Source organism: Capra hircus, chromosome 14 (assembly GCF_001704415.2).
Source record: "Capra hircus breed San Clemente chromosome 14, ASM170441v1, whole genome shotgun sequence".
In the NCBI taxonomy this organism is placed as follows: Eukaryota; Metazoa; Chordata; class Mammalia; order Artiodactyla; family Bovidae; genus Capra; species Capra hircus.
In genome coordinates, this window is record NC_030821.1 from 43,277,858 (window position 1) to 43,292,329 (window position 14,472).

Here is a 14,472-nt window from a genome sequence, read left to right on the forward strand (position 1 = left end):
TCATGTAATATTTCTAATAAAACAAAACTGAATGGTATCTCACTTTTGGCCAGTATCCATGGTCATTTCTAACTTGTGCCATGAAAGCCAAACTCAGAAGGAAAACTTTAGTATACAGTTTATAACGCTTACTACTAACAGTTTCAGTGTGAAGGGGAACTTCACTCCTCTGCCCTTCCATGATTTTTCTATATAAATATTCTTCTGTTAGTTTTACCTCAAGTCTAATTGGAGTTTACTCTAAATTCCAAATTATATATCAAAAGGCAGTTGAATAAAGCATTAAGGATACAGTCGCTGTACAATTAGGTACCACTTCACACCCACTACCATGGCTAAGATCAGGAAAAAAACCAGACAATAACAAATGTTGATTAGGACATTGAAAAATTGGATGGCTCACACATTGTTGGGTATAATACAAAATGATGTGGCTGCTTAGGAAGAAAGTTTGGCAGTTTCCAAAAAGGTACCCAAGAGTTATCCTATGACTCAGCAATTCGTCTCCTAGGTTTATACCCAAGAGAAAGAAAAACATATGTTCACACAGACTGTTGTACATAAATGTACACAGCAGCATTATTCACAATAGCCAAAAAATGGAGACAACCCAAATGCCCACCAGTTGATAAACATACAATGTAAACAAAATATCGTGTACTCACATAATGGAATATTATACACTTGGCAATAAATAAGAATGAACTGATGATACATGCTATAATAAGGATGAACCTTGAAAATACTATCCTAAGTGAAAGAAGTCAGACACAAAATGTCACATATTGGATAATTTCACTTATATCAAATGTGCAAAAGATGGAAATAGAAAGTAGATTAGTAGTTACCTCACATTGGTGGGGAGGGAGCTGGGGCAAGTACTGGGAGGTTTCCTTATAGGATGGTGACATATTCTAAATTAATTATAGTGATGACTGCACAACTCTGTGAAAATACTAATAAACTAAATTGTGCACTTAAAAAAAAAAAGTACAGTCTCTGGAGTTAGATCTGAACTTGATTCCCAGTTCCACCATACACTGTCCATAGAACTTGGGAAGGTCATTTAACATCCCAAGTCAACCTGCAATTATAAAATAGGGAGGACTTGCCAGCACAGGTTGTTATCTGAACATACTTAAAAGACTTTGAGATTAGCAAAGCCTAAACTTTAAAAAAACATTTTTTCCCCTAAACTTACATCAATATAAAATTTTCCAAATGGAAAATATCATAGCATTTGCTTTAATATCAGTATGTGTAAAGAAGGCTAAGTTGGCAGCAGTATTCATGATGGGGTGTTGGGAGGATAAGGTTGTATGTTGTTGGCATATTTTTTAAATTTCCAAAAGTTGTATGGAAACATTCCTTTCTCACTTTTCCCACACAGGAAGGGTAAAAATCTTGAAACCTATTTGTGTTCAAGAGTCATTCTCTGACTCAGAATTTGTTGTTGGAGTGCTCAACTCCATACTCTGTAATAATCTATCAGGGAAAAGAATCTGAAAAAGAATCGATATCTGTATATGGATAACTGAATCACTTTGTTGTACACCTGAAACTAACACAATATTGTAAATCAACTACACTCTAAAATAAAAGAAAAAAATTAAATGGAAAAAAGTTACTGTTTTTAGTTGCTTGGATAGCCTGTATATACATATATATACATATACACACACACATATATACATATACATATGTATACATATATATATACATACATACATATATGTTTCATCTTTGACAGCACATATGACTTAAAATTGTAAAAATATTATTTACATGTTATTTTGTATTTATTTTACTATTAATCTTTTAGAAGCATTGAATATTTGAGGGAATCGTACAGAAAATGCTTTTGATGGAGTAAATTCACTTGATTTCTTTACACCTCTCAAGTTTGGCTGTATATAAAAGCAAGAAATACTTTTCTTTTGCTTACCAAGGAGGTTTTAAAAATCATTAATTTACATTTTTAAACCTACTTTAAACTCTCTTACAAAAATTACTACAGAACACTAGTTAGGTATTTGTGAGTTATATATTAACTTTTCCACATCCCTAGAAGTCAAATGTCATCATAATGTGAGAGAGTTAACTTCTTCCTAAATATTCAACTTGTGCCAAAAACACTTCAACAATCCTACACGTGACTTTCAAAGACAGAGCAAACAGATTTCTCCTGTTAAAATCAGTCACCTTTGAATAGCCCATACTTAATAGACCATATCTGCATTCAAGAACTGTTATTCTGAACATTAAAGGTGAAATATCTAACCCTAAATTGTGATGTGACGTTTACCTAGATACTATTTTTTTGAAAAAACCTACTAGAAATGTGACACATATAATATAATTAAATAAAATTTAGACAAAACATTAAAATCAATGGCAAAATTGTCATGAGAAATATATTTAAAATTTTAGAGCTGAAAATTTCATTTTACTTATGAACATCAACAAGCTGCCAAAATCATCTGCACTTTTATAATTTTGTTTTAAAGATCAGGATGTGATGATGCTAAAATGATAAGCAATGTGCAGAAAAACACACAATCTGTGAAACCATTTAAATATAGATTTACCTATGTCTATTGGTATACAGCAAAGAAACACAAGGAAAAGACAACATTAAATTTCAGATAGTAGTTACCTCTAGGAAAGAGGGGAGGAAGAAAAAGGGAGAGGGGAGGTGTCCACAGGAGGCTTCAACTATATTGGTTTAAACTGGGTGATAAGTATGTGGATTTTTTAATGTATATGTCTAAGATGTTTCATAAAAAAACCACCCATGTGAATGCATCATATACATATCCACATGTACTCACTTTTTCCATTCTTTTTTTTCCCCCTTGTGCTATACATTAGTTGTAACTAATTACTAGTGCTATATATTAGGTATCATTAGTTATCCATTTTATATACAGTAGTATATGTTTGTCAATCCCAATTTCCCAATGTATCCCTCCTCCCCCTCCAGGTGTCCGTATGTTTGCTCTCTACATCTGAGTCTCTATTTCTGCTTTGTAAATAAATTCATGTATACTGTTTTCTTCTGGATTTCACGTATGTGTGTTAATATGCAATATTTGTTTTTTCTTTATGATCTACTTCATCTCTATGACAATCGCTAGGTCCATCCACATCTCTGCAAATGTGACACAAATGTACAATTCTGTTCTTTTATAACGGCTGAGTAATATTGCACTGTATATATGTATCACACATACTCACTTTTAATGGAGCTTATACATTTTGTTCTTAGAGTTATAGAAATTTGTAAGCTCTTTATTCCCTTACTTCTTGCATGGCATTTTGAAACACTGCTAAAGATCACCTTTCTGGAAGGAGCATTTCAAGTACCTGCAGGAATAAACGTGACTCTTGCGGATGCTGCGTCTGAAGAAACCCTTGCACCCATCACAGCTGGAGGCGCCATAGTGCTTTCCTGTTGCTCTGTCCCCACATATGGCACACAGACAGTTGACACCGTTGTCTGTGGTATTCATACTTGTTGTCTCTGGGACAGAACTATCTGTTAAAGAAAGAGGAGAATGCAAGTTAGCCCTGAGTATTTCTTGTAGGAATGGTCCTGCTAATTCTTCAGGGCTTCCCTGATGGCTGGGTGGTAAAGAATCAGTCTGCAATTAAGGAGACACGGGAGACTCGGGTTCGATCCCTGCGTGGGGAAGATCCCCTGGAGGAGGGCATGACAACGCACTCCAGTATTCTTGCTGGGAGAATCCCATGGATGGAGGAGCCTGGCAGGCTACAATCCACGGGGTCACCAACAGTCAGACACGACTGAGGGGACCAAGCAGGTGCATGTGCAGTAGTTATTCACGGGCATGAAACAGTCCGTTCCTCAGCTCCTGGGACGCTCCATGCCAGCGCTCACTTTTTAACCACGAGCTGCTTCTGCCAAGTCTCCATTTCAATCTCCCCACTCCTATTTCTGAGGGTTAGACTTTGGGATACCACAGGTCCCAGCCCCTCAACCATACCCTTTCCCTAGGGAAGTTCATCCAGTCCCATGTCATTAAAAATCATTGTATGATGACAAATCCCCACATCTTATCCTTAGTCCTGCTCTCTCCCATGGGTATCAGTCTGAAATACCCACATATCTACTGAATAACTTCACTTTTGAGTTTAATAAGAACTGCAAATTAATGTATCGAAAACAGAGCTCATTTTTTTTCTTCTAGAACTCATTTTCCATTCGTCTTCCCTCGTCAGTTAATGGTACCATCTGGTACCTACTGCCAATAATCTTGGTCTCTTCATTGAACTCTTTTCTTCACTGCTCATATCCAATCAACAAATCATATTTAAAATACGTATTGCATTCACAACTTTTCACCCTTTCACTATGGCCACCCTTATTCAATTAAATATAACCTTTCCCCTGGATTATTGCACCAGCTTCCTATCTAATTTCTCAAATACTTCCACCTTGGTTCCCCCACTGTTTATTGCCCCAAAGCCTCTAATATGCTCTTGGCATAAGAAATTCACATTATCTTAGTCTTCTGCATCCAATCCTTAGGTACAGAACAAGCCTACACATCTCCCCCTGGCCTGTAGAGCCCTGAGTGTAAAGGTCCCCCTTCCACCTCTCTGATCTCATTATTTCACACTATTTTTCATCCTGTTCACTAGTCTTCAGTAATGTTGCCTGTTCCCCCGCCCAAGCCTTGAAGTCTGTTCCCATCTCAGAGCCTTTACACTTACTGTTTGCTCTGCCTGAAAGGAAAGCTCTTCCTCAAGAATTTCTATGACCTGGCTATCCAGTTTATGCGCAAATTTTACATTTACTGAGAAACAGTCTGCAAACACACATAGAATCAGCTACCATCTGACCTCAAGTAGAACCCAGAACCCTGCCTATTCTTTAAACTAACCACTTCATTGTCTAAAGTTATATTATGTTTTAGTGTGCTCATTTATTACCTATCTTTCCTCACAGAATAAAAACTTCATGATGTCAGAGGACGTATCTGTCTTAGTCATCCCTCTGTCTTCCAGCTCTAGAACTATGCCTGACATAAAGTGATAGCTAATTGGTTTAAAGAAAGAGGCTTTTAAAAACATACATAGATATTTTTACTTATTTCTTAAATTAGTTAATGTTGTTTACTACACAAATGGTTGGATGGCATCACTGACTCAATGGACATGAGTTTGAGTAAGCTCTGGGAGATGGTGAAGGACAGGGAAGCCTGGCAAGCTGCAGCCCACGGGGTCCCAAAGAGCTGGACACGACAGATTAAATAACGACACATCTCTATGGGCTTCCCAAGTGGCGCTGGTGGTAATGAATCCACCTGCCAATGCAGGTGACACAAGAGATGCAGGTTTGATCCCTGGGTTGGGAAGGTCCCTTGGTGGAGGGACTGGCAATGCACTCCAGTACTCTGGCCTGTAAAATCCTGTGGACAGAGAAACCTGGCGAGCTATAGTCCATGGGGTCACAAGAGTCAGACAGGACTGACAACTGAGCACACATCTTAACACGTCTCTATGTACTCAAAAGATATTGAATATATAAGAATATATTATAAACTTTAATTGATCATAACATTATATAATAATATAAATATAATAATTCATTACTATATTCCCATTATAAAAAGATAAAAGACTGTCATGTCCCAACTACATTCTGGGAGAATATATGTATTCTACTTACTAATACTCCTGAGTTGACAAATAGTGTCATATATAACTTCATAAAACTAAAAAATATCTTCAGTGAGAATATATTTAAGGCCAATCATGTGACACTTTAGAATTTAAATGCTAGGAATTTTTCTTTTCGTAACATAAATAGAATAGGTATTAGAAATACGGCAAAAGTGTCAAGAATTGATTGCGTTCTGGAAGATTATACGGAACTACAAAAAAATATTCAACTCTTGATTCCAGTTTATTGTCATACTTACATATTACTAACAAGAAACTTACACATTAATACAAGAAAACAAGTTAGACAACACTTTAGAAATAGCCAAAAAAGTCAGTTGTTTTAGTAAATATGGTAAGTCATTCCCTATTATTTAGTGATCTATAGCCTTTAAAAAATTCATGAGTCTACTGAAGTAAATACTTTATTAAATACTTCTAGTCAAGTCTAAACATAAAGTTTCAAAATAGTGACTTCCTAATAGTTGTACTGAAAATTGATTTTAACTCCTTTGTGGTAAAATTTCATAATTCATCTTCTGAATATTTTTTAGAAATCTTCCTACTAATAAATTATTGTTGTTTATTGTTAATAACATTGCTGTCACAGTCACTGAAATTGTACACCACAGTATAACCTCAAAGTATCCTGAGTACAAGACACAATTTCAGTCCTGAGCTAAGCATACACATAAACACACACATACACACATTTTTCCAAAGCATACATAATTAGCACAGTTTAGGAATTCTAACAATTATAACTGATCTTGGACAAGATTTTACTTGAAAAATATACCTAAATTCAAAGTCAATGGTAAATTGTATTCTATTATATAAAGACATGAGCTCTAAACAAGTCATGTCTTATTTAAAGTTAAAATGTTACAGTAGATAAATACCAAGAGCTTTGTGAGGCTAAACATTAGCTTGTCAAGTACGGTTATAATATAAACCATTCTTTCTTTACATAATTGTGTTCAAGGCAAAAACTTGATAGTAATTCTAAACAGTTTCTCATCAGCAGTCATCGAGAACTAGAATAATAAAAGGAGGAAACAACCAGTAAAACTCTCCAGGATTCTAAGGAAACTTTTCTATATGTCATCTAAAATGTTGCATAGAAAATACACTTTACAGACAATCTGCCAATATAACTCACTACTGTGATTTACAATAAATAAAATAACTGCTGAAACTACTCTTTTTACCTGACTGGCCCATGACAGAATCCCAAGGCTACTTTATGACGCATAACTAAGCTTTTTCTACCTCAAATATAAAATAGCCATAGCATTATTCATTTAAATCTTGTGATGAAGGGCAAAAGCCTCAAATTTGCGGACTGAAAAAGCAAGCCCTGAATTCTCTAGCAATAAAACGCAGAGCTGCCCCCTAGGAATCTCAGTTTTCCTTCTCTCGTTATACTTACTTTTCTCTTTATCGGCAAGCAGATGAGAACTTACCATTTGAATTATACAGAATCTGCATAGTGTCAAACTCCAAAGTTGTGTAAGTTGGGTCCAAGACTTCACTGTAATTTGCCATCTCCATGTCCAGTATCGGTTCCGATACCCTCATCATTGATTTAGAAACACACATACAAGTGGCACCACAGGCCCAGACTGCGTGATGGCTGTTGGGCTTTCAATCTGTGAGTGATAATCCAAAGTTAACTGTAACTGAGTGACTTATGTGCTGCAGTGGGAGGGGCTGTAAAACTGTAAACTCCTTCAGCAGGCCATATTCTGCTTACTTCTTTTTCTTTTATGGCAAGCAATTCCTTGTGATAATGTTGGAATGCTTCATGGAATCACCTTATCTGAAGTGCTTAGTGGACTAACATGATTTCCTAAATTGATTTCCAGTAGACAATAAATGATGTCACTAAGAGGATTAAAAATAGAAAAGAGAGTATCTCCAGTTTTGAACCATCATTAGAGCTTGATTTATCCCATTTAAGTGGCTGAAACTGCATGCCACAAGTTCTGAAAAAAAAAAATGGGACTGACTTGTCATAAATTTGATGTCAAAGACTACAAGTTAACACTTACCATAAGCACTTGATAATTTCAAGTTTTCTTACCCATCCAGTAAAGCTAACTTTATGTTGAAGAAAAACAACCTTGTGATTTGAAATGACAAGGGATTTATTTATGATGCATTCTAGCAGAAGCCTGGACATAGCCCTAATATGGCCTGAAACACATTCTCTTTAACTATCAACTTATGATTCAGTGTTCCTTGAAGGTTTGTAAATGGGCATAATTAGTACAGTTGCGAGTATCTTGCAGGCTTTCAATAAATAACTGTTAGACAACCAAGAGATGTTCAGAAGCTTGCCTCGGTGTGCCACCTGCATGTGTGCTAATTTGCTTCAGTCGTGCCTGACTCTTTGTGACCCTATGGACTGTAGCCCGCCAGGCTCCTCTGTCCATGGGATTCTCCAGGCAAGAATACTGGAGTGGGCTGCCATTTCCTCCTTCAGGAGATCGTCCCAACTCAGAGACAGAACTCACATCTCTTGCATCGGCAGGCCACAGGAGAGCCCTTAGAAACTGCTTTCAGGAGACCCCTTGGAAAAGATGTGCTCGAAGCGGAATACTAGTATGCAATGAAGACAGGGAAGGAAAGAAACCATTCCTCCTTCTCCATCGTGGAGAGTCCATGGATAACACTAAAACTAAAAACTCATGAAGCAGTATGTCACTTAAAGTCACGGGCTAATAGTGGGCAAAAAAAAAAAAAGAAAGAAAAGAAAAAGGAAGGAGGCTAAAAGAAGTGCCTCTGAGAATGATGCCCACTAGGTGTTTTTGTTTGTTTTTTCCTTTTGTAGAATTCTTGGGAGAAACATTATAGAATTAGTTGATTCTTAAATCTGTGCTTCTATAACTTCAATAAAGATACAAACAACAAAAAGTCATAAATAAACAGTTATTCATGCATGAATAAGGTTTCATTTCTTTTTACTTTAAATGCCAATTACATTCTTACAATCTAAGTAAGATTATCCCTAACATGTGTGGATGTACACATTCCCATCATCAACTTTCTCACATCTAACATCTATACAGCGCCCTGTATCGTTTATGTGTACATGTGACAAGGAGAATTTAGAGAGTGGGAACGTTTAGAAGACAATATTGAAATAGTGTCACACAGAGTGAAGTAAGGCAGAAAGAGAAAAACAAATATCATATATTAATGCATATATGTGGAATCTAGAAAAATGGTATAGCTGATCTTATGTGCAAAGCAGAAATAGAGACACAGATGTAGAATCAATATATGGATACCAAAGGGGGAAATGGGGTAGGAGGAGTTGGGAGATTGAGATTGATACCTATACACTACTGAATTTATACATAAAATAGATAACTAATGAGAACATACTTTACTCAATGCACTGTGGTGACCTAAATGGGAAGGAACTCCAAAGCGGAGGGGATATATGTACATGTATGGCTGACTCATTTTGCTGTACATTAGAAACTAACACAACATTGTAAAGCACCTATGTTCCAATAAAAAGATTTTTTTAAATGAAGTTACTGGAGAGCTAAAAAAGATTATATTTTACATATATAAATATATATTTTTTATTAAAAACATATTCTGAGAATATGTTTATTAATTTTATCTTCTAAGAAAGAATTTCAGTCACATTTACATTATAAAAGAATTTTATTTTCCACATTTTAAAAAGATTACTGCAAAGTAGTATTTCTTATTCAATTTCTCAATACCATAAACCTTGTGACTATTACATCTTAGAAATTATTATATTTTTCATTTGAGAAGACCGGCTTCTGAAATTCAAAGCCATGTGAAGAACTGTGAAGAAAAGAGCAGAGCCATTTTAGCAGTCAGAGTCACTGTATCAAACAGTGATCACTGGAATAGCCCTCTTGCCTTCATAGTCTGTAGCACTCTTAATTGTGAGGATAATATTTGGGGGAGGGATAAATTTCAGGGGCTGATTTTGTTCAGAAGTTTAACTGCAGTAATTCAGTTTTTGAAGGGAACAGCATGCAAATCCTGTGGTTTTCATTTGCATGAAGTAGTTCTCATTTGTGCTGAGGCAGCACACACCTGTTGTGTTACCTGTGTAAACCCAAAGAGTGTATGGCACATTGCCCACATTCTTTCCCATGCATGCGGTGACTGACCAATACTGAGGCATGTCACCAGTGGAAGGGCACCAATAGAAGGAAAAGAGGAAAAGGAAAAGGTGGAGAACCATTCATTTATAAGACTGCAAAATACTTCAGAAAAATGTGATAAAAAGAGAAATGTGAGAACAAGGTTGTCACAGTTGATTCAGTTTCTGTTTCCAGTCGGCTCCATCCTGTGCTCCTGGGTAGCATCATCATGGATCAGGGCATGGCACTCAAAAGGGGAAGGAGCTTTAAATTCATCTCAGCACAAATCCTCAAACTTGGCTTTCAAGATGAAACCCATTTCCCATCTACATTATTGTAAATTATCTTTCTTATTTTATCAAGTAAAAACTTGAGAATTTCCAGAAGATATAGTGGATCTAAATAGAAGCGTATCTCCTCAAGTGGGGGCAGTCTTTCTCCTAATGATATTCAGATGTGGAAATTCCTACAGCATCCAGTCAGCCTCACTCTAGGGAAGGAAAGATTCTCTTTCTTTTCTTTATTTCTTCAAAGAAATTACAAAGTAGAGTAGAATTCCTCTTTATTTAAGTTCTAGAATTAGTAATTTACTGAACAATTTAATTAGTTAGACAAATTAATTGAACAGAGAATCATAAAAATGGTATATCTATAATTAATATGTATAATTGCTACTGTTTTGTTAGATAACTAACACCTTTGAGTAAAAATCCACTGTGTGGAGTTCTTTTTTTAAAATTGAAGTATAGCTGGTTTACTACATGTTCTGTTTCTGTACACAGCAAAGTAAGTTTTATATATATATTATTCAGTTATATATTATACATATTACATATATATATATATATATCCTTTTTCAGATTTTTTCCATTATGGGTTATTACAAGATATTGAATATAGTTCCCTCTCCTCTACAATAGGATCTTATTATTTATCTAATTTATATAAAGTACTGTGTATTTGTTAATCCCAAGCTCCTAATTTACCTCTTCCCACCTCCCTTTCCCCTTTGGTAACCACAAATTTGTTTTCTATGTCTGGGAATGTGTTTCTGTTTTACAAATCAGTTCATTTGTATCATTTTTTAAGAGTCCATATATAAATGAAATCCTATGATATTTGTCTTTCTCTGGTTGGCTTACATCTCTTCATATGATGATCTCTAGGTCCACCCATGTTGCTGCAAATGGTATTAGCTCCTTCTTCGTCATGGCTGAGTAATATTCCATTTTATGGATGTACCACTCTACTTTATCCATTCACCTGTCAATGGATACTTAGTTTTCTTCTGTCTTGGCTGTTGTTAACAGTGCTGCTATCATCATTAGAGCGCATTTATCTTTTCTCTCTTTTTTTTTAAAGATTTTTTGATGTGGAACATTTTTTAAGTCTTTATTGAATTTGTTACGATATTGCTTCCATTTTATGTTTTGGTCTTTTTTGGCCCCGAGCCATGTGGGATCCTAGCTCCCTACTCAGGGATTAAACCTGCACCCCCTGCATTGGAAGGCAAAGTCTTAACCATTGAACCATCAAGGAAGTCCCAAGGGTGCATATATCTTTTTGACTTAGAGTTTCTCAGGCTATATGCCCAGGAGTAAGATTGTTGGATCATGATATTTCTATTTTTAGTTTTTTAAGGGACCTCCATACCATTCTCCTTGCTGACTATACCAATTTATACTTGGATCCTTTATTATTTGTTTTTTTATAAATCCCATACACTGCCTTTGATTTCTCATTTGTTTTAAAGTGGAGAAAGAAGTCAAAGCTATTTATAAAGCAATCAGAATATGGAGGCCTTCTAGAATTTTATAGTTTTTGAAATATTTAATATATTTTGATCAACTTGCTTTTATTCACTTTCAAAGTATTTCCATTAGTGTTCATAGGGAAATTTTTTTTCTTTTTCCACTCATGTTTTGTTAGATTATGCAATATTTAACTAAATTATAGAATTAAAAAATAAGAATAAATGACACTAACATGCTAAGTAACATACAAGTAACACTTGATAACTATACAGAGTTGATGAGATGGTCAGAGGACACTACAGGACTATTCATAATAACCACAGTGGAAACAGTATAAATGTCCATCAGTGAATAAATGGGTTAAAAAAAAAAAAAGGTGTGGTATATAATGGAATACTATTCAGCCTTAAATAAGGAATGACCTGATGACACATATGACAAAATGGATGAACCTTAAAAATATTACGATAAATAAAATAAGCCCATCACAAAAAGGCAAATACTGCATGATTCCACTAATAGAAGATATCTAAAGTAGTCATCTCTGTAGATTCAAAGAGAGGAGTAGTGGTTACCTGGAGTCAACAGGACAGAGAAAGGAGTTACCAATTGATGGATTTAAAATGTTACTGAAGCAAGATCAATAAGCTCTAGAGATCTGCCATACAACACTGTAATAATGTATCACACAAGAAATCTGCCATACAACACTGTAATAATGTATCACACAACTTGAAAATTTGTTAAAAAGGTACACATTCATAATAGATGTTCTTAGCACAATAAGATCAAAAGATTTATGATGAAGAACTGAACTATAGCATGGGAAAACGACAAACCACATTAGTAAACAGAGAAATGTAAAATAAAACAATCAATAGTCTTTAAAACAAAAAAGATAACTTCTCCATAAGGAAAGTAACCTACCCTAGAAACTATCAATAATTAAGATCTTCCACAAAGGAAGTTGAGAACCTGAGTCAATACAGAGAGCTGGCTAAGTAGATATTAGTTAGATTTTTTCTTGAATTTATTTTAACATTAAATAATTTATATTTAAAAATTAATCTCTATTCTTCCATATGAAAAATCTACTTTTAAAATTCACCAGGCTTCATTCAAATATTTTTATTTGCTTAAGGAGGAGTAGGGAAGGACAATGAGGAGAATGAGAAAGAACGGAAACAAAGAGATAATGTAAAAAGAAAAGGTCACACAGAAATAATTTTAGTCATGGTTATGTTTGGATTTTTGATTATGCACCATAATCAAGCAAGTGTCACACTCTTTGATATTTTGTGTTTTCCCATTCAATACTGATTATGGCATTTTCATAATTTAGTAACTGATTTTGGGAAACATGTCACTAGGCACAATTGAACAAAATAAAATTATACAAATTAATTGTATAGAATGTAGATGCATAAAACAGTTATGGCATTCGCTTATATACTTTCATATTAAAATTCATTCATTTTCAAGAAAGGGACAGATGAAAAGCTCGCTTTTCATAATTGCTTCATCAGGCACTTCTTATGGATAAGTTCATTAAGGCTACATTTAAGTAGCTGTAAGAAAAAAAGTATTAATTTTATCCTTAGGTGATAAAGAAATAATTGTCCTTAATAAATGGGACTTATGTTACTAAACATTCAACCCAAATTTATGAGCAATTTTAAATTTACTTCTTATGGTTTAATTGGGAGAGTTATCAAATATTCATGGTAATTTCTGACAGTAATTTGTAATAACAAACATTTTCTAAAATAGAGATATACGAACTTAACCTACATGTACAAATATAAATATACATGGTAAACTATGATCTACTGAAAATTCTTTAAACAAAGGTCACTTTGCAATATCTATTTTGTACACTGAACAAAATGTTATTGTTTTTTAGGGTGATCTCATAGTTTGCAGACTAAAATGTACCTTCTTAGGCCTAGTCAGCTCAAGTACCTCAGAGAGAAAGAACATTATTTGTAGATGAAGGGTTGATTTTAAATAGCACAACTAACATTCTAGAAAAAGTTTAAAGCAACTGTTCCTTAAACTGGCATGTGAAATATGATATTTAAACTTCTTTAGAGCAACACAGCAAGAGATGAAAGTAGCATAGTATTTAAAGAAGACAACTCAATTCACTATTGACTAACTATTCAAGATAATAGCTGAAACATTTCTATCTTATCTGCAAGACTATTAAGCCTGTTAAACTGTTCTATACTTTATATTTAATTGAATCATTCCTTCAGACCATGATTTAACATAGAAAATAGGCTAATAAAAATCAAAGTTATTTTTATAAAAGAGTTTTTAAGAAAATAATTTGGAATATTAATATTAAAACATTTTATTTTAAAGTGAAAGTTGCTCAGTCATGTCTGACTCTTCGCAACCCCATGGACTATACATTCCATGGAATTCTCCAGGCCAGAATACTGGAATGGGTAGCCTTTCCCTTCTCCAGGGGCTCTTCCCAACCCAGGAATTGAACCCAGGTCTCCCACATTGCAGGCGGATTCTTTACCAGCTGAGCCACAAGGGAAGCCCTTTTATTTTAAAGTTTTGTTTAATAAAATTTGTTCTGTAAATGTATTCCTTTGAGATGATTTTTCATTACCCAAAGTACTATACTGATCCCAAAAGTACATTAATCATTTTTTTTTGTTTCCATGTTCCACTTTTCCAAGTATCAAGATCACTAAAAGTTACATGAAGAATAGCAACCCAAATCAACCCAGTCTATTTTTCAATGTAAACAAGAAGCAAAGAGGAGAATGCTACCCAATAAAATGTCTTATTAATTCAAAGCAAAGCCACCTTTTGTGTCTCAAAAAAAGTCAATTAAAACATCATTATTTTCCTTGCTGCCACTGTCTTAA

The 14,472-nt window shown here is 34.6% G+C and overlaps 1 protein-coding gene across 2 annotated transcripts in view; it reads right to left on the reverse strand.

The window, feature by feature from the left end:
* Window positions 1-14,472, reverse strand: part of HNF4G (hepatocyte nuclear factor 4 gamma) — a 137,013-nt gene that overhangs the window by 20,886 nt on the left and 101,655 nt on the right. The window contains exons 1-2 of one of the 2 annotated variants that reach the window (XM_005689107.3): window positions 7,155-7,332; window positions 3,367-3,538 (exon numbers count right to left, since the gene is read on the reverse strand). In XM_005689107.3, coding sequence (XP_005689164.2) covers window positions 3,367-3,538; window positions 7,155-7,290 — 308 coding nt within the window. In that variant the 5' untranslated portion in view covers window positions 7,291-7,332. Of the gene's footprint in view, window positions 1-3,366; window positions 3,539-7,154; window positions 7,333-14,472 lie in introns of those variants that run through there. The other variant, XM_018058391.1, reaches the window with a different exon arrangement.